At 40.0% G+C, this 19,453-nt stretch overlaps 1 protein-coding gene across 10 annotated transcripts in view; it reads left to right on the forward strand.

The window, feature by feature from the left end:
• The window catches only part of SPTLC3 (serine palmitoyltransferase long chain base subunit 3), a 398,986-nt gene that overhangs the window by 361,817 nt on the left and 17,716 nt on the right, over positions 1-19,453 (forward strand). For all 10 annotated transcript variants that reach the window (XM_048935743.1, XM_048935749.1, XM_048935741.1 and 7 more), the window contains 3 exons: positions 745-838; positions 10,874-10,979; positions 17,427-17,646. In XM_048935743.1, coding sequence (XP_048791700.1) covers positions 745-838; positions 10,874-10,979; positions 17,427-17,646 — 420 coding nt within the window. The remainder of the gene's footprint in view (positions 1-744; positions 839-10,873; positions 10,980-17,426; positions 17,647-19,453) is intronic.

Below are 19,453 nucleotides of genomic sequence, written 5' to 3' on the forward strand. Positions count from 1 at the left end.
TATTCCTAAATTTTCCTTATAGTTAAATCTGGTAGCTATATTGTCTTGTCAAGATGCACATGTCTAACTGTTATTGTTCAGTCTTTAAGCAGAATTGTGTGGATGCCTCCAATCCTAGGCACAATCCGTGTTTCCTAAATAATATTTATTTAGCTAATATTGTGTTGTCCTTGTACTGGATAGTGAAGCGTCACAGCATAATATATACAATAGAAGACAGAGCTAAATTAGGGCTCCAGCTTGAATTCAACTGAGAATCTTGTCTCTCATTGATACAGCATACTAAATTATTTTTTCTGCATTTTTTTTATTCTATAAAGAAGGTTTTCAACTGAGTTCATTGGTGAAACATACACTGCAGATAAATTGTATATGAATTTACCAGAGAAAGAGTAAGATTGTGTCTAGTGCCTTGGCTCTACTTAAATCTTAATGGCAGTCTCAATCCATCCTGATCTTATTTCAATTATCAAACTGCAGATGCTAGTCCAGTTTCAGTATCAGTTCCTCCTTATGTTAATCTCATGCACTTTCTGAGAATGTCTGAGAATCTGAATTTTGTTTCTGCCTATCTTTCTAGTAGTTCTTTCAGAAATTCCAATTCACGTGTAACATTGTTTCAATGCTGTATGTATGTATGTATTTATGTATATACAGACATAACTGTATGTTGAAACACTCACATACACACTTGCAAACAGCTTCCCACTTCATGCAAATGCTTTTTGTACTTCTTCTCCACAGGGTTGCCTCATTCTAAGTGATGAATTGAACCACACTTCTCTCGTTCTTGGTGCGAGGCTTTCAGGTGCTACTATTAGAATCTTCAAGCATAATAGTGAGTATTGAAGTTGGAAATGGTTTGAGATGTGAACATGTCTGTCTCTAAGGCAGGAGCACTTCCTTTTAGTGCATGCTTTTCTTTCAATTCCCAGATCAAGTTTTTATCCAGGCACAAGGATTAACCGTTCAACACTGAGTGATCTCAGATGGGGGAGAAATTGGCAGTGTGAGATTGCATTTGCTGTTGTGCAAGGTCTGGATTATCAGTTTGGACCTTCATTTTTGAAGGTGTTCAGAGAAAGGCAACAAAGCTGGTGAGGGTCTGTTGCACAAGCCTTGTAAGGAGTGGCTGAGAGAGCTGGGATTGTTCAGACTGCAGAAGAGGAGGCTCAGGAATGACCTTATCGCTTCCCAAAAATGCCTGAGGGGAGACTGTAGTGAGGGGGGGGTCAGCCTCTTCTGCCATGTAACTAGCAGTGCAAGTAGATGGAAGGGCCTCCAGTTGTGCCAGGGAAGATGCTGGTTGGACATCAGGAGATATTTCTCCAAGAGAGTGGTCAGGCACTGGAATGGGCTGCCCAAGGGAGGTGGTGGAGTCACCAACCCTGGAGAGGTTCGAGAAACATTTAGATATTGTACTGAGAGACATGATTTAGTGGGAAATACTGGTGATAAGTGGATGGTTGAACTGAATGAACTTTCAAACCTTGGTGATTCTATGAAATCTGAAGTCTTAACCTCCTTGCTGTCTTTTTTGACATGCTGAATGACTGTGTGCTGCTGAAAAGGTTTTGTTATTGTCACCGTAGCAAAACAGTACAAATATACTTAGAAAAATATGATCTGCATTTCCTGCCTCTGTTTCTAGAAGAGTCACATTAACATGGTGTACCTTTGAAACTGTGTCTCTGAATTCCCAGGTGGGGAAATACCAAAATGCAGATGATTACTTTAAGATAACCATCCCAAATAATCTTTGAGGTATGATTTTGGTATAGAAATCATACTAATGCTGAACATTAACTTTGCAATCATGTAATTATCTTATAAAATGCTCGTAGTTTTTAACTTTTATTTAGCTAATGATGCTGTAGTCATAGTCAGAGACATTGTGATTGGCTTTGATGACAAGAGTTTGTTCTTTTCCTTTATTCTACTTTGCAAATTTCCTATTTATCACCACTGCAGCCACCAGGCAGTGATTGCAACAGAGATTAAGAAGTTAGAGAATGGTGAGGAATGAGAAAAGAGCTCTGACTACCTTTATTAATAACAAATACGGTCCCTTCTATTATTGTGTTGTGTTCAGCCCTGAGGTGAGCAAAAATGAATTATGTATATGCTGTAACAGGCCTAAGGATCTCTTGAAATGAAAGACACACTATAATTATAACATAAGATGGTGTTGCAATTAATATATATTCATAATCTGGACAAGCAATATTTTTTGAAGATCATGTAAGAGTTAATGATCATGTGAACCAGAATGTTTTTACAGAAGTAATTATTCATAGATTAGATAGTAAGATGCTCCAACTTGGTCCCCTTCCATGTAGATACTCTAGGCATGGCTGCAGTACTAGCCTACTCCCAACTAGAATCCCCTGCACTTTGTGAAAGAGAACCAGAATATCCTTCAGATCATCTTGTCCACATTTTTAAGCACAAGTCAAATCATACAATCCATTTCAGGTACAGCTGTCACCTGCCATCATCAGCAAAGGGGAAATTTTGTTTAATAGCTTTTAAAATCATGTGCAGAAATACATTTATGTGCCTTTTGCTTTGGGGAAAAGAGTTTGTGTATTGGGGAATGATTGCAGTGGAAGTGATAATGCGGCTGTCTTTGTAGGATGCTCAGTTTCACCTGAAATGAAGTATACAGCATTGCTCTCTCTGGATTCATCCAAGAGTAGTATAATACAAGTATAGGAAATGAATTAAGGGGACACATAACCTAAACTTCCAGCTTGTGTTGGGGGTTTCTTTTCAGTTAGGTAGGTGCTCATTTGTTTTGCTAGATCAGTTGTGTTTCTTATCATCCCAGATGATTCATCTCACCTCTGTCTATATAAAGGTGTCCAAAATGTCAGTCAGTGTTAGTATTGTCACTGCCATGCTTACAAACAAGGGAATTAAGCCATTATGCACGTCGTATTACTTGATGTGAAAGGTTCCTTTGCACCTTAAGTTAACACTTGAAGAACACCAGGAAATGTTAATTTCAGCACTAGGTAGTCAAATGTTTTGCCTTTTCAAGATCATTCTCTGCATTGTCATAGAAAAATTTGATACCCTCCACCTCCCCCTTTTCCATGGAGTGGGGATTTATGTGTGTTGTTTCACATAGAAAAGTCAATGATCCTTTAAGATCCTTGGCTCTTGGCATCAACTGGACAATGTTAGTGTGCCAAAGGCTTTGCTAGGGCTCTTTGTTGAGAGGCTGGAACAATTATCCTGCAAAGTGCGGAAGAGTAAATCTGAATCCTATTCCTAAAAGGATTAGTGCTTAATGTGCTTTTCATTCTCATTCCTAAATGCAGAGCCAACTTCGCCACTGCCATGAGTTGGCTCATCTCCTTTAAAGCTGTGTCAACTCACACTAATACTGTCAGACCTAGGATTGCCCTACGCTAAAGAAAACAAAGGATTCCAGGCAGTAGCACCACTGTTGTGATACATACCTTCTGTGTAGGAGGGTCGAAGTATAAATTCAAATCAAGCAGCAGATTATGAAATCACCTTTTTGCTATTAGATTCCATCGTGGGGAAGCAGACTCTTTACACATTCCTTGTTGCTTACATCAGCCTCTTTTAAAACTGCTGAGAACATGCATGGTTTGGCTTTGACTTCCTTAGTTATGTACGTATAGAAAAGGCACTGGAAGAAGAGTGAGGTGTGAATGTTTCGTGCAGTTACTGTAAATGATTATCAAAATGAGGATGAATAATTATGTAGCAATTTAGCAAAGCAATGGCATATTTTCTGAAGCAGCTTCTTGAATATAGTACAAATGAAAGGTGTGTGCCAGTAACTTCCCTTTCTGTGGTGTTTTCTCGACACTGTAAATCTCTCCACTCCATTTTCCAACCTGTTAAAGAAAAATTATTTTCAAAAACATAATAGGAAACTGTGTTCTATGAAAACAAAATAAAATCACGATCTAAATATTTTACAGAAAAGACTAAAAACTGCTATTTATAGCTGTTACTGATGCACATCCATCTTCCAAAAGTTATTATATAGCTATATCCATAAGAGTGAAAACCATTTTATTTCAGAGTGTATAATCTGTAATACTGGATCTCTTTGTCATTATGCAAAAGTGAATAATTACACTTATTAGTTAGCAAAGAAGAAATCTCTACATATTACATTAATTATGTATAATCTTATTCTTACAAAAGTTAATTAGACTCTATTTCAGTCAGTGGGTGGCTTTCCTAAAGCATTGCAATTTTCAGCCAAAAAATTCTGAGTAGTTTTTCAAGAGCTGATAGAATTGTTAAACATCTATGCTTCTCCTAAGTCTTAAAAAAAAAACCCTTTTTTGACAAAACCATTGCACTGTGAAAGTGTGTGAGAAGGCTTTCAAACTTTAAAGTGTATAACAGAGCAAAAAATGAGATGTGGATCATTTTTGTTTGGATGTAGGAATGTGCCCTGCATCCTTACTGTGGATGATCAATCCCTTCCTTGTAAACAGGCAGGGATTTACAGGCTTGGGTAGAGATAATAGACTTACATGCCATCTAGGTGAGAGAAATTTAGGAGAATACTTGATTCCTGTCACGAAAAACACCTGGCCTACCTTCCCTTCCTGTGGCTCTCACTAGCAATGTTGCTTGTCTTTGTCCTGCCAGGGTCGCAGGAATATGCTCTGTGAAGAGTGGGGTTAGGGTTTATGGTTATTACTGTTTATTATTACTGTTATTACTACTTATTAAAAGGATCAGAATTAAGAGCCTTGTGTTACTTGCTCATACAGCTCATCCTGATTTGCACCAGGCTCTTTCACTGGAGGTATGGTGAAACAAAACCTTCCAGGAGTGAGCATAGCTGTAGTCATTGCTGTTGCTGAGGCACATGTGAGGATACCCAGCCTAGTCAAACCTTAACAGTGGGGAACAGTGGGGTAGCACAACCCTGAGGAAGAGCACAGCAGTGAGGTGAGGCCAGTTGGTGAATCACAGCTCTTCTGTTTTCTGAAGATAGTCACTGTAATGGCTGAAACCTACCATCCACTCTCCCATTCATGACATTCACACAGCAAGAAGGGAAGCTTTGGTCATTTAAAATTTCTCCCCTACATCACCCAGCCTTTTTCCAGCCTCACTCAATGCCACTTAGGATGTGTTGCCAGTGAAAATGAGTTGAGTACAATGGTGATCCTTCAGTTACCTGCCAAATCACTAAGATGCTCATTGCTTAAAAATAAGTACTCATTTATGCATTTTCTTTATCTTTTTGTTTATTCTCAATATATTGTTCTGCAGGGCCCTTCTGGCAGCAGAAATAATTCTCTTTTAGGATAGTATTTCTTAACCTAATAGAAGGTACTTTAAGTCTGAGTAGATATAAGTTGGAATTGATGACGTTAACAGTTTGCATTATGGGGTCCTTTCCAGGCGTAGAATGACCAAGAATAATTTTGTCTGGCCTGATATCAAAACCCTAAATATGAGCGTAGACCTGGGCACTCTTCAGTTTACACAGTAGTGTTTTTAATGGGCTGAAATTGTTCCCGCTTGCCCATAAAGCATCTGCCTTCCATCTCCCCTGCCGTGGTGTGGGCACCATGTTGGCATTTCCTGGGCAGCGATCTGTCTAAGAAGCTAGAAAAGAGAGGCACTTACACCCCTGAAATGCAGTGGTTCCAGCAGCACGGCCTAACAGCCAGTGTGCAGAGGGAGAAGGGCAGGAGATGAAGACATCTTCCTGCCTCTGTGGCAGTAGCAGCCTTGTTCTTTTTCTGTTTCTAAGATGATTTTTTATTAATGTAATATACTGTAGAGCCCTTTTTCAGAACCTCCTGCCTTTTTCTTGGCTAAGTATTTGACCAAATCCCTTGGTTCTTCCAGTAGCTGAAAAGCGAAAGCAAACATCTAACTATTCACCAGCTTGTGATTTTATCAAGGGTTTTCCATCACAGCAATTCTGGGTCTTACAGTGGCATGAGATGAGAGCATAAGATAGCATCATTCAGTGAATGGATCAGTTTGTTCCTGACTACATCCAGGTGGATTCTGTTCATATTAGCTCATATAAGAAGGTGCTGTTAGGTGCTCTCCTAATAAGAGTTAGGATTTGTTTGCCCTTTCTAGTTCTACTGCATTTTTCCTGCATAGCATCAAACAACTAAATTGCCGTCACATTTTCAGGGTTAGATTTGCAATTGCTTGAGCAATCTGTGTGAATGTCATGACTACACATATAAGTCAAGCCACAGGGGAAAAAAATCCAGTTCCCTTCATTGCAAGGGACTTGCACTTCACCATGCAATCAGAGTAAGTGATACTATGAAGAAGGCAGGGAATTGCAAGACACAACCAAGCACCATTGGTAGATGAAAATCTGGCCTCTAATCTGGTGCTTGAATCCACATCTGAAAAGTGAGGATCACTGTGGGACATTCCCAGCTCCTCCTCACACACCTTGTAAGAGTGTTGTGAAAACAGAGAGGGGTATTTTTGGGTTCTCAGAGATCAGGTGGTTGATGACAAATGTGTGTCATGCAGGCGTGAGCTCTCTGGGATTCTGTACAAAATGTTTCCTGTTGGGACAACAGGTGAGCTGCTGTTATTCCAGTTATGGCATTTCTTGGTCCACTCAGTCAAATTAGAGCTTTGGAGTTGAGTATGTGTGCCACAAGGAGACCTTGTAGAGAAAATTCAGCTATCTGGAGTGGTTGTAGTTCACACTGAAACAATAGCACAGGGCCCTCATACTTCTGTGCAAATGTATTCTCTAGGGAAAAAAGAAAGAAGTATAAAAATAGATGTGCGTGCCTTCAAGAAAGTAAGCGAATAAAACGAAAGGGTAAGAAATAGTGAAAATTTTGTGGTTGCAGTGGTTTAGTATGAGATGGTTCATTAATTTTGGGGGGGGTTTCTTACAGAGGCATAAGCAGTCCATGGATTTCAGAGGGGAGGGCACTTTTCAAGCTCTTAGAGAGCAGGACGAAAGCTGCTTTACCCACTAAGGCTTTGTCCTGTTTGAAGCCTCTGGCTACTATCAGAGACAAGATCATTACACTAGATAAGTTGACCTCAGCCTAATCCAGTTCAGCATGTATTTCCCTGTGACACACACAGACGCTGCCACAGTGAGAAGGCTGGAATATCCTGCTCTGAGCATGCTGTGTCTGCATTTGCCCTCCCTGATTTGAGAAAGCCGTGTCTGGCTTGTCAGGTGTGAGCTGGAGGTTTTTATAGGCTCCTCACTTACACTCAGCTGCGTATTTCTTGGGGGATAGGGTGGGCAGGCTTTGGTTGTGTGACAGATGCAACAGCCACTACTGCCCTTCCCCCTATCCCAATCTTTGACATTAAAAAAAAAAAAAAGAAAAAAAAAAAAGAAAAAAAAAAAAAGGCAAAGCTGTGATTTTAGGGAAAGTCCTCCAAGGGACACGCTTGCTATTGAGAGCTCTGCCAGCAGAGAGAAACTTCTCAAAGTCTAGTTTTCACTAGAATGAAAATTGTATTTTACAGTCCTACGAGTAATGTTTGGATGAATGAAACCCTTGCAGTGGTTTCCCTTTGCTATAGGGATTTGCAAGGAGGGATAGGATCAGAGCTAGGCACTTTGTCACCTACAACAGGATGGTGACCAGGAAAGGAGCCCACAAGAGGAGAGGGCTGGTTGTGTGCAGGACAGAGTGGGAAGGGGCAGGCAGGTAGTGTCTGTATGAATTTGCACAAGAAGGCAAACTGAGAAACTGGAAATGAGAATGGCAAACACAAATTGAAGGAAAGGACTGTGATAAGGGTAGCAGTAGCCTTCTCATTTTAATTAAATGTATTCAGTTGACATCATGCAGGAGGATTTCAGCCCACGCAAAAGAATGATGATGATGTCCTCAGCGCTGCGATGTGGGGATGAGGGGTGGAGACTCCGTGTCTCCCTGCAGGGAGGCACAGCATGTCTGTGGGAAGGCAGGGCCCCGCGGGAGCCCGAGTCCCACCTACACTGCAAGGCAGCATGACACACCGCTGCCTGCTGGGTCCAGGCTCGCTTTCACCCAGCAGCAATTTGTGGTGGCAATTCCATTGAAGTAACTCTGATGGAGCCCAAACAAGGATTATGCAACTTCAGATTAACTTCTAAAAATGCAGGTGATCCACTGTGCCTACTTAGGAAAGCTCAGCTTCTAAATTCAATCAATATTTCAGGGATAAGTCGGGAACTGAGACAAGGACAAATTTGATTATGCTTCGAGTAATTAACCAAGTGAACTTCCTACAACCACCCGCCTCCTGGGCCTGGCAAACAGTTGTTTGCCTCTACCACTGAAAAGCCAGGGCCAGTGATGGTCAAACAAGGAAGGACAGTTATTTTCCCCATAACTAATTTTATTCAAGATGGGCTGTGGACTTGTGCAACTCGTTTCCCTGTCCTAGTGTTTCATAGTCTAACTATATTTAGTGGCCAAATAATTTGATAGAAGAAAGTCAGCTGGGGTTGCACTGGTTTATTTCCTGACACTCTATATCCCACTGTCTGGAAGGTCCCAACACAGAGAGCACTGCATCTTCACTTTGAAAAAAGGAAGCAGTTTTCTAGGGGGAGAGATTAAAGGTAATAGATTTTCTCCACCTTCCAATTTCCTTTCTGCAAACAAGAGTAAAATGTTCAGTAAAATCTATTTGCATCTAAGCAAATTATATGTTGGCAGGCTTGAGAGTCATCCCTACATGTTTTTCAGAAGGAGACATCAAAAGCAAAATGAGATAGCCCTGTTCCATTGAGCAGGCATGTCCTCAGCCTGAACTCAAGCAGGGCTGTCACATGGGAATTCAGTCAGGCATCTCCTGACTTGGAGATGTTCTTCCCTTTGCAGTTTCGTCTTCCACACTAGATTGGATGGGATTTATTCACATCTCTGTTTTTATAAAACAAGCTCTTTAAAAAGCTGTATACATTTCTTATCTCTCTGTCCTCTCCTCTTTCTTTCCCTGTGGTCTTAAAATAACTGAATTTTCTAGCCACAATTTCAGTTCAGAAGTTTGGCAAACTAACTTTCCCAAAGTCTAGCTCCAGTGTTGACAGAATTTATATATAGACAGAATACTGAATTAAGTCTCACTCTGTGTGATTCGGAGAGGAGGTTCAAAGGTCCTGCAGGCATTTTGATGAAAAAGACGATTAAATTCAGTGGAGAAAACTTCACTTTAAGTGACTGAAAATCTTACCTCATTTCTGTAACTCACGAGCTTTGTGTAATCCTTTGGAGCCCTTTAATTCTCAGAACCAGAAAGGATTTCCAGATTTTATCTATTCAGAAGAGAAGGTGAACAGGTGTCTTTTATGAAACATGTTTAGCTGGGTCATCCATTCGCTTTGTAAAGCAGCACGGAACTTTTATTCCCTTTATTGCCACCTAGTGGACACTGTGCTATCTGCATTGCATCACTCGTAGGAGCATTTCCATCTGGGAGCTTATCCAGCTGTGCAGATGATTACACGGTTGAAATAAGAGGCCACACATCATGCAAGTGTGCTTTGTAAGATATAGCAAGGTCTTGTTAGGTCAAGAGATTAGACTGTAAGGTGCAGAGCAGCACAGGTGTTCCTGAGAAATCTGTCACTGAAATCAGCACCTCAGCAAAGGGCAAAGTACCAGGCTATAACGAGCTAGATCATATCCTGGTGATCTCTCAGGTCACTGATTATTCATGATGGACAAGTGCTGTACGAACAGCTTGCTTACAGTCAGGCAGAAACAAAGCTATAAGTCAACATCAATATAGGTAAGATGTATTTGCCTCATCTGGGAGAATTAAAGATTAGTTTTGTAACATTTTAGCAAAAAATAACTGCATTAAGATATATTACTCAAGAAGTGGTGTTATATTGTGGGAAAAAAAAAAAGCCACTGATTTTCCCAGCCCCCACAATTTGTCCTCATCTGTAGCATTCCTTGGGGAATGAGTCTCTGTAAGATGTTATTTGAGATGTCATTTGGAAACATTTTGAAGTGTCAGTTTGGATTTCCAAAAAGTACCAGAGTAATTCATTCTGGAGAGACTTCATTCAGAACCCACATTTCGGCTCTGCACTGAGAGTTGGATTTTGATCTGTCTCTTGTTCCTTTGATTTTTTTTTAATTATTATTTTTTAGCCTTTTCTGTGTTTTTCAAAACATAGTGCCTTTCCTTGCAGCATTTTGTTAGATGATCCACACTCAGAACTTCTAAGTGTCTAACAACATCCAAGCCTCTTTGTATCAAAGTTCTGCTATTTCCAAGCATTTTGGCAACTGAGAGTACCCACGCTATGTGTTTATATCCATTTGTCTCTCCCTCCCTCATCAGCAGTCTTTCACTAGCATTCCTTCCTGGGAAGGCGAGGATTTCTCTTGTTGTCATCCTGATGTACTTCATGCAGCCTCATCCAAGCCTTTGCTGAAGCAGTGCCTGTGATTCACAAGTTCTTTATGGTGCTGGGAAGCAAATGAAGGTTCTTCATTCAAAAGACTTGAGATATTATAAATATCAACAACCCATATAGAACTGGTGGCAATTAGCCTCAGTACTAAAGCAAAATGGTTGCATTTTCCCTTTAAATAAAAACATATGTCAAGATCTGTAGAAATTTCCCAGGTAGGGTACATAACTGGCAGCTTTTTGAAACTACTTTTCACAAGATTGCATTCAGTCAAACTAAATCAAACTAAATCAACTAATATAGTCAAACTGAAGTTATTGATTCTAGCCTGCTAATAAAGGAATTTTATCTTCAGGATACGTTGTTTTTTTAATGCTGTCTTTTTCTCTACGGGGGAAAAAAAAATAGAAAATAAAAAATTTCTTCAAAAAAAAAATCTGTGCTAATATTTTCCTTTCTCCTTTTACTTGTTTTTAAATGAAGATATGCAGAGTCTTGAGAAATTATTGAGAGATGCAATAATATATGGCCAGCCTCGAAGCCACAGAGCATGGAGAAAAATTATCATCCTTGTGGAAGGCATTTACAGGTATGTGCATTTTAGACACGTGAGTGCTCTTTATTGCTTCTGAGAACACAATGATATGTTGAGTGAAGCTAACATTGGTACCTGAACGAGGTCTGAAATGAATGGAGGTTATGTAGCATCTTCAGTGATCCTGTTAAAACATTAATTTCCATTATGACGGTGTGAACCCTGGCATAACTTGCTGCAGTGAGATCCTCTGTTGTTTTGAATGTTGATTTAGCAAGTCACAGTGAGAAGCATATAGTGTGAACAGGAGGTGCACTGTGAGAGTAGGGAGGACAGGGTTTGGAGTAGTACCAGAGAGAAGGGAGCCAGAACTGTTCATTCACAGGATGTGACGTGGTTTAGGAAAAAAACAGTAAAGTCTGCATGCGGGGATTATTTCATGTGGGCTGAACTGTAGTCTGTACACATGGGCAGATGGTTACGCCGTGTTACTGAGGAATGCTAGTACAGTTTAGCTGATTAGGTTTTTCATAAGAGATCTTTCACAGTCTCATGTCATTACAACTTCATAGTCAGCAGCACTTTCTTTTTACCGAACGTTCTCCATCTGCACAGAGAACAAATTAGTCCTTATCTAAACACCTGTCACTCAGAGCTGAAACAGGTCAGCAGCAGATCAGCTGATCCAAAACAGGCTGAACGTCCCCTTTCAATCAGAGTAAACAGAGCAAAACTGCAAATAAACATAGCTTGGCACTACTAAAAGAAAGTCTCAATTTAAGGACTTTGATCACGCAGAAATTAAGTGGACCACCAACATTTTACTGACAAATATGCCTTTTGGTTACATGGCCCAAGAAAATGCTCTAGCTGCTGAGCTTTGTTCAATTTAAAATCCTTTACTCTGGATATTTACCATTAGGGAGAGAGAAGTTAGATTGGTGAGGCATAGATCCACTTAAACATTGGGGCAAACCCACTAGCTGATAGTTGCAATACTTGCAGCTGCATTTCCAGATGTATGTTTAGTATAAAGCTTTGTTTTCCTCTGTTTTTTGTAGTTGGATTTCAAAAAGATTTCCTTTTCAGAAGTCTGCACATCTATCTGTTAAGATGCTAAATAAAAACATTCTAGGCTTCAGAGAACAGCACCAGAAGGAAACTTTTACTTTAGATAGGAGTTGGTGGTGATACCTACATGGTTCATAAATCATTGCTTTTCAATGAGATTTCACAGTCAGATTAATTATATTTCCCTGAAAGTTTGTTACTTTCTATTGATTGCCAGAGAATACCAGGCAGACGGGGAATAACAGCATAACAGTTCTAAGACCACTCAGGTCCTGAGTGTCAAAGCTTGTGAAAGGCATAAAGAGAAAAAATAAAGAAAATGAATAAACAAACAAATAAAAAACAAAAGCAAAAACAGAGCTCAGCTCTCTAATATTCTGTCACTGGAAACCAGCACCAGCAGTAGTCAGGTTGGTTGGTTAGTTGTTTTGGTAGTCTAAGCTGATCAGAAATTAAAGATTGTGGTTTGGTTGCAAAGCATGTCTGCTCTGGCTTGAGGGAGGATGCCACCACACCCCTCTGTGCTGTGTCCCTGCTATCGATGCCAACCCGAGATTCACGCAGCTGATCTGTCCTCATTGCACTGCTGGAAACAGACTTGCCAGCCATGTAGTCTATGTAGCTAATAACACTTCCTATGCAAAAGAAAAAGCTGGAGAAACGCACTCTAGAAATACACTTACTTCTTTTGTGTGCATGTTCTTTCCTTTCTTGGCCCATGATTTTTGAAATAGACTAAAATTTTCCAGCCCCTATGTTGGCTATGTTAGTTCTCTTGAAGATTTGCCAGATGCCAAATGAACATTCATCTAGTGGATTTAAGAGGAGGCAGACTGTTGTTAATGCATTCTTAAGACTGTTAATATTGCTTTTTTTTTTTTTTTTAAGGAATTAAATAAGTTTTGCTTTGGGGACAACTAATACAGAATTTAAATAACTTGGTCAGAGCCATTCTCCAAGTTAAAATATCCTGACTTGCAAGTTTGACTTGGCAAATTTATACAGAAATGCATTTTCCAGAGATGCAAAAGAAATGCTAAGCTTTCCTATTTAAAATAAATATTGCTGTATGGGACACTATAGTCTTAGTAAGGTAAAGTTGATGGTATGGAAAAAAAAATTGCCTAGTGTTTGCATTAGGGGTATGTTAAAGTATTTACGCTGCTCGTAAGCCTGGACTTACTAGCTGGCAAAATTTGAAAAGGGCCATTGTTAGCCAACACGAACATTTCTGGAAGTCAGACTTGTGTTTGAAACCATAAGCCACAGATTTTCTTTGGTTACAACTGAAGGCAGAATTGGCCTTTTGGCTTGGGAAGCACCCAAGCTACATGTCAAACAAATAGCAATAAGTATATGATTGTTTGCTTTTAATGTATCTAGCATCTTAAAAGAAAAATCATAGGAAGTAAATTTAACTGCTAGTGAGAGCTGGTTCTTGACTCAGAATAGCCTAGGAGCAAATATATTTCCTTTTTGTTCCAAATGGGGAGACGATCCAGCCATCAATCTTCAGCTCAAAATGCATGAACAAGTTTTGGCCGTGTCCAACGCACAAATTAAAGTGACTTGCTAAATCATATTTCTATTATTTAAATATCCAGCTAATGTTTTTCTTGGCTTCCACTATTTCCAGTTCAGGATTAATCAGTTATTATGTTCTTACATGGTTTCTGGTAGACTTCTGCTCTCTTGCACACATATTTACCTAAGAGTCAGGTAGGCTGAGGACGAGGGAGGAATTTATAAGGTATCAGAAACCCATCAAAACAAATGATCTATTTTCCCCCACATTTGATTTGAGTATATTTTCTTCCAGCTCAGAAAACAGCTTTCTGCTTAACTGGATGTTATCCAATTCTTTTTCACATGCAGTAGAAGTTCTTTGAGTTTCAATAACAATACCATAGGAAATTTATTAGGGTTATTTTTTTATTTCCTGGGATTGGATGTTGGGACTTTAGAAAAGAGTGGGGTAACATTTAATGTCCTTGGCCAGGGACCAGCGTCAAAGGTCAACATTTCTGTCATTTCAGTGTATGGCACTGCATGTGAGGGCTGTTGGAGTTTCCTTAAACTATTACTCTAAACTACAAAACAAAGATTGTTGTATGAAAGCCCGAGGTTTATGTAAGAAAATAATATTAAAATAAATAAAAAATGCAATGCATGTATTTTGGGAGTAATAGGTCAGGAATGGAGGGGTTTCCCAATTACAAATCAACCTGAAAGGGGAACAGGTAATTTTTCAAATGTTGAAAGGACTGTAATGCTGGTGCATATGTAGAGAAGTTGAGTGATGGAATTATGAAGGAGATAATAGGTTGAGTGTTGGTAGATTACTTTTTCTGACAGAAAAAAAAAAGATTGAAACTATGTTACTATGGTAGATTGTTGCAAACTGTTTTTACTGATAAGTTTCAGAATAAACTGGACAACACTTGTCAGAATATACATCCTGCCAGGAACAAGCTTGTATTCCAAGAGAGATGGCCAGCACAAATACTCTCTCACCACACCTGGCTGTAGAATTCATCAGCTGCTTCAGAAAGACTCTCAGTGGCTTGTTGGGATTGAACCAAGCCTCAAAATTCAGTGATCCCAAAATTTTGAGTTATGTCCTCATTTCTGAAAGGAGATTCAAACTTTGTGCATACTGAAGCAAGCTCTTCTGCCCACCCTCTGAGCAAGGAAGATGAGGGTAAGCTGCAGTCTAGAAGCTGTACATCCCTGCAACCAAGCTAATAATTTTTGCTGTGAGACAGGATGTAATACCACATAATGCTAATGACTGGCATGGGCAGACCCAGCTTATATTCATCTGCACACAGCTCTTTAGATGTGCCTGAGCAGATCTGGAAACAGATTAGTAGTTTTGTGCAAGTGACACAGCCAGACTGAGACAGAGGCACTGCAGTTCGTTTACTTCCAGCTCTCTGATTTAAACTCAGTTGATATCAATTTTTACTGAAGGACTCAGTAAACTTTCCATTTGGACTACCCAGGGAGACACATGAAGTGAGTTTTATCTCTGAGCAATTCTAAACTGAGCGGTGTTTGTATCACAGATCATCTCCCAGAGTCAAAAGCAAAACCAGCAATAGAGTGCCACAGAAACAGCTCTCATCTCTGCCGTCAGGAGGGCTGAGGCCTGTTTGCATAGCAGCCCAGGACATACACACAAAACCAGCAGTGCTCTACCTGCCCCAAGGATGCTTCAGGCCCTCGTTAGGATCTCTGCCAACTGTTGTAATGTTTATGTCAGCCAGTGTCTTTCAGGAGCACTAACCCAGCACTGAAAATGACAAATACACAGTAAATCAAGCTTTGTATTTTTAATTTCCCGTTCTTGTTCTCATCTTTTTGAAGAGAAAAGCTGTTTTTCTCACCTGAATCTCCATGAGCCATTCTTACGTGATGCCTGTGTGAATGTGGAAAAACCATCCTTCTTATTTTCTTCCCCAGCTATTTCTGGAAGACACAGTGGGGGATGCTTCTTTGTTCCCTGCAGTGGTGCTCCTTGGCCCTGCACTTTCTCTCTGAGCACTTAGCCATCCTGCAAGCTGACCAGATGGCCAAAACTGCCCTCCCTAGCACGTGGGATGCTTCATACCCACACACACCCAGAAGCTTGGTCTAATTTTTAGCTGACTAATGGTTTGACTTTGGGTCATGTGAGGACTGTGGGTTCTGCTCTTATACTCATTAAGAAAATAGCTGTGGTGGTTCAAGTTGCTTCTCCCGGAGCTGCAAAGAGCTGCTTGACTGCTGGAGGGCTCTGTCCCCAGCACGGGGTGACAGGAAGGAAAGCTCGGTCTTTGAGAGCTTGCAGTGCAAGCCTGTCTGCCCTTTGCTGCAAGAAACTGTGGTGCCATACCTGTCCCCATGGCTGCTTCTTCTATGGCTGGACAAGACAGAAAGGCAGGATCTGCCACCAGTCACCTGACACCCAAAATTGTGCCTACAGGTGGACACAGCGAGGCTCTCTGAACCTGATCAGCACAGGCAATCCTTGTCCATGGCTGCTCCCCAGTACTGTTCATTTAAAATAATGGACACTGCTGATTTCAGGGAACAAATATCTCCTGAACTTCAAGCTGTTTCCAAGCTTACTCAGGAGAACAAAAGAAAAAGTATAAAACATGTAAAACATTGCCAACACATCATTTCTCTTTTGTGGTACTGACCTTCCAGCTGCGTAGATCAGCTTGAGTGACAGTAAAGAGTCTGTGAAAGCCACTGGCCCAAGATCACAAAACTGCAAACAAAAACAAAACAAGAGGTTGTATTGAACACGCTGCTCATTTTTACATGTCCTCTGGGAGCAAACGTGACAGTTCTACTCACCTGAAACTGCTGTAGCACATGCAACTAGATACGCCTTAGCTGCGGAATGCTTGGCCACAGAATGCTGCTTTCTGGGGTGCATAGTGCACTCACTTTGGGTTTGATAGAAAGTATGTAGCATTTAAGGCCTGCTCACTAGACCTGATGAAGAGAATGCGTGCAACTCGTTATGAAGTGAATGCTGAGTGCACCAAAGCATATCCAAGCACAACTTTAGTTGTCCCACAAAGGTCTTTAAGACATAATAGTCTTCACAACAATACTATTGATACTTCGTCTTTATAGAATTTGAGGGCATTCCCATTGTTTCCCAGAGCTTTCATTCTGTTGTAGAACTCTCCTGTGCCTTCTAAGTTACTGATACAATTACCAATACAGAAGATATATCACCTTTTCTTGTTTCTAGAGCTTTCTATACACCGTTACGAGAAGTTTAGAATATTTCTGTTTCCTATGTGGCCTTAAGAAAATAAACAGAAAAAGAAGGGTAACATTTTTCCATTCATCTGGTAGGAATAACAAGATTGGGTTTGAATTGTCTTTTCCAATCTTTGATTCTCTCCATTCTGAAGACTGTGGCTGCTCTGAGCCATGGCACTGTCTGTGCATTTCATGTGGGCCATATTAGAGCCAATTCCTCTGCCCCAGGGTGATTTTTCTCTAGATCTGTTATCCAGAAATGTTGACATAGTAGCAGTAGATGGATGAAGGACCACTGTGAATTATAGCAGTTCCTTTTAATTCATTACAATATATATATTTTTTGCAGTCAGACGTAATATGCTACTTTGGTGAATATCTTCACTTTATACTTTTCCTTCTCTTCTATGGCATGTTGGCAATTTCCGAACGTTCAAGGACTTTTTGGCTATTTTTATTTGCTTGAATTCTAAAATTATTTTACTTTTATACTTGTTGGAAGATGCTTGCAGTGTTTCTTTGAACTGTAAATACAAATGGAGTTTGCAGAAGATCTTCCATGGGGTAACTGCACTATGCACTTAATGCCTATGCTTCTTTGGCAGTATTTTAAGGAGAAAGGAAGATATAGGATTTGTTGTTTATCTGTGATTCTCTCCACAGCATGGAAGGGTCCATTGTGCAGCTGCCAGAGATAGTCTCCCTAAAGAAGAAATACAAAGCCTACCTCTATCTGGACGAAGCTCACAGCATCGGTGCAGTGGGAGCAACAGGACGAGGAGTTGTGGAGTACTTTGGTATGAATCCTGATGATGTTGACGTATTAATGGGAACATTCACAAAGAGCTTTGGTGCAGCTGGAGGATACATAGCTGGCAAAAAGGTAAAAGGAAAACACAAACGGGGGGGGGAAAATACTTTCTCATTACATGAGATGAACTTTTTTATCTTTTCATATAGACTGCTTTACACGAGCACAATTCTACAGATAGGGCCACTTTTGTCTAAATCCCAAATGAACATTAAAAACTGTCAGAATTTCTTATTTTTGTCTCATGTTCATGTTATATAATTTGCTTAGGTTGGGTATTTTCATGCCACCCTGATGATTTTTGTTTGTTTTGGAAAAGTTTAAAATCTTTGTGGTTGTCTAAATATACCTCACTACATTAATTTTCATGCAGACTGCTTGCTACTTTATTTCCTGTTTGTAAACAGTGTGTGGAGCAAGATTGAGAAATTAAAGCCACAGTTTCATCCACTGATACAAAATTCCTGAACAGTTGTGGATTGTCATAACTGCATTTTTAGGATGGAGAAAGAGGATTTACTTGAGGATCTCTCGCAATAGCAACCTCTTTGATCTCAATTTCTCCACATGCATTGACAAAACAACCTCTTGTCAACAGAAAGTAGAGCTGAACTTGTTTTAACAGGGAGTGTAGGAGAAGAGAAAGTGTAATTAATGCCATTGTGTAACATCAGCATTTTTATTGCTTAGCAAAGATGTCAAGTAGTTGCTGGTTTTTTACCCTCTTCATACCCTCAAAAATACAGGAATGTATTTCTAAAGTAGTTTACTGAATGAGGAGATAGCCTAGTCAGACAACTCATATGGATATTGTCAGGAAGGTAGGAAGCCCTTGTGTAGAATAAAAGGGATGTAAGAAAGTGTGAAGCATCTATTTCTCACCATCTTTGGCAGATTTTGCACCTGGAGATCTTAGAACAGACTACTGTAATGCATAAAGAATCAACTTTCTTTTGTTTGCTTCCTGAATTTATGTCTGAAGATTTGACTTTTACAAAGGAAAATTGGCTAATAAAGCTAGAAATGATAGGATGCCTGAACCTGTGAAGAAACGTCTGTAGCAATTCATCATCTAATCCTTGGAAGTTTTCTTAAAGGAAAGTGGTCACTCTTTTCACACCTGGTGTATCACTAAGCTTTGCCTCAGGCTTCTGGGCCTTGGCAGCAGCTGTTCACCTACCTTCATTTATGCAGCCATAAACATACAGGGGTTCTTTTTGCTGGGTCAGTAAGAACACAGAAGCTTTCTCAGCTACTTGGTTAAACCCATAGGATTACAATTGCAGTGTAGCAATGCAGCAGTGCACAACATATATATAAGTTGTAATAAAGTTAAATAAATCTTTTTTCCTAGCACTGAAGTTTCAGCATAGACTTAGGCAACTTTTATGGCAATAATTTGTGTCAGTATCTTTATCTTCTGGAGGCATTTTTTTATCAAAGCATAGTTTCAAGCAGGCATCATCTCTTTCTCACTACCATGCATTTAGCTTTTGGTGCAATAACAGTTACTCAGCAATTTACATATGTTCATAAATATGCTCTGTTGCAGTAGTGGTAGTCTTAATCTAGTTCTGAATTCCTACTCAATCCCTGCATTCAGAAGTTACTGGCGCTTTAATCATGCCTGCAGCACAGCAGTGCTTTTGTTAGGAGCGTGGTTTGTGCTGTTAGATATGCAGGGAAATGTTAAAGCAGTTCTACAGACTGTAACATGACTGGACCTGTCACACTAATAGGAAGTTTATGTTGTAAGAAATGTGTGTGCTAATAGCCAAAGACAGATTCCAGTAGGACTACTTTTCCTGCGTTAGATCTTGTGGCAGGGAAACTGTGCTGTTGTCATGTAAGTTTTATTTCTTTCCTATTCATGGATGGA

This window comes from Lagopus muta, chromosome 2 (assembly GCF_023343835.1).
Source record: "Lagopus muta isolate bLagMut1 chromosome 2, bLagMut1 primary, whole genome shotgun sequence".
Classification (NCBI taxonomy): Eukaryota; Metazoa; Chordata; class Aves; order Galliformes; family Phasianidae; genus Lagopus; species Lagopus muta.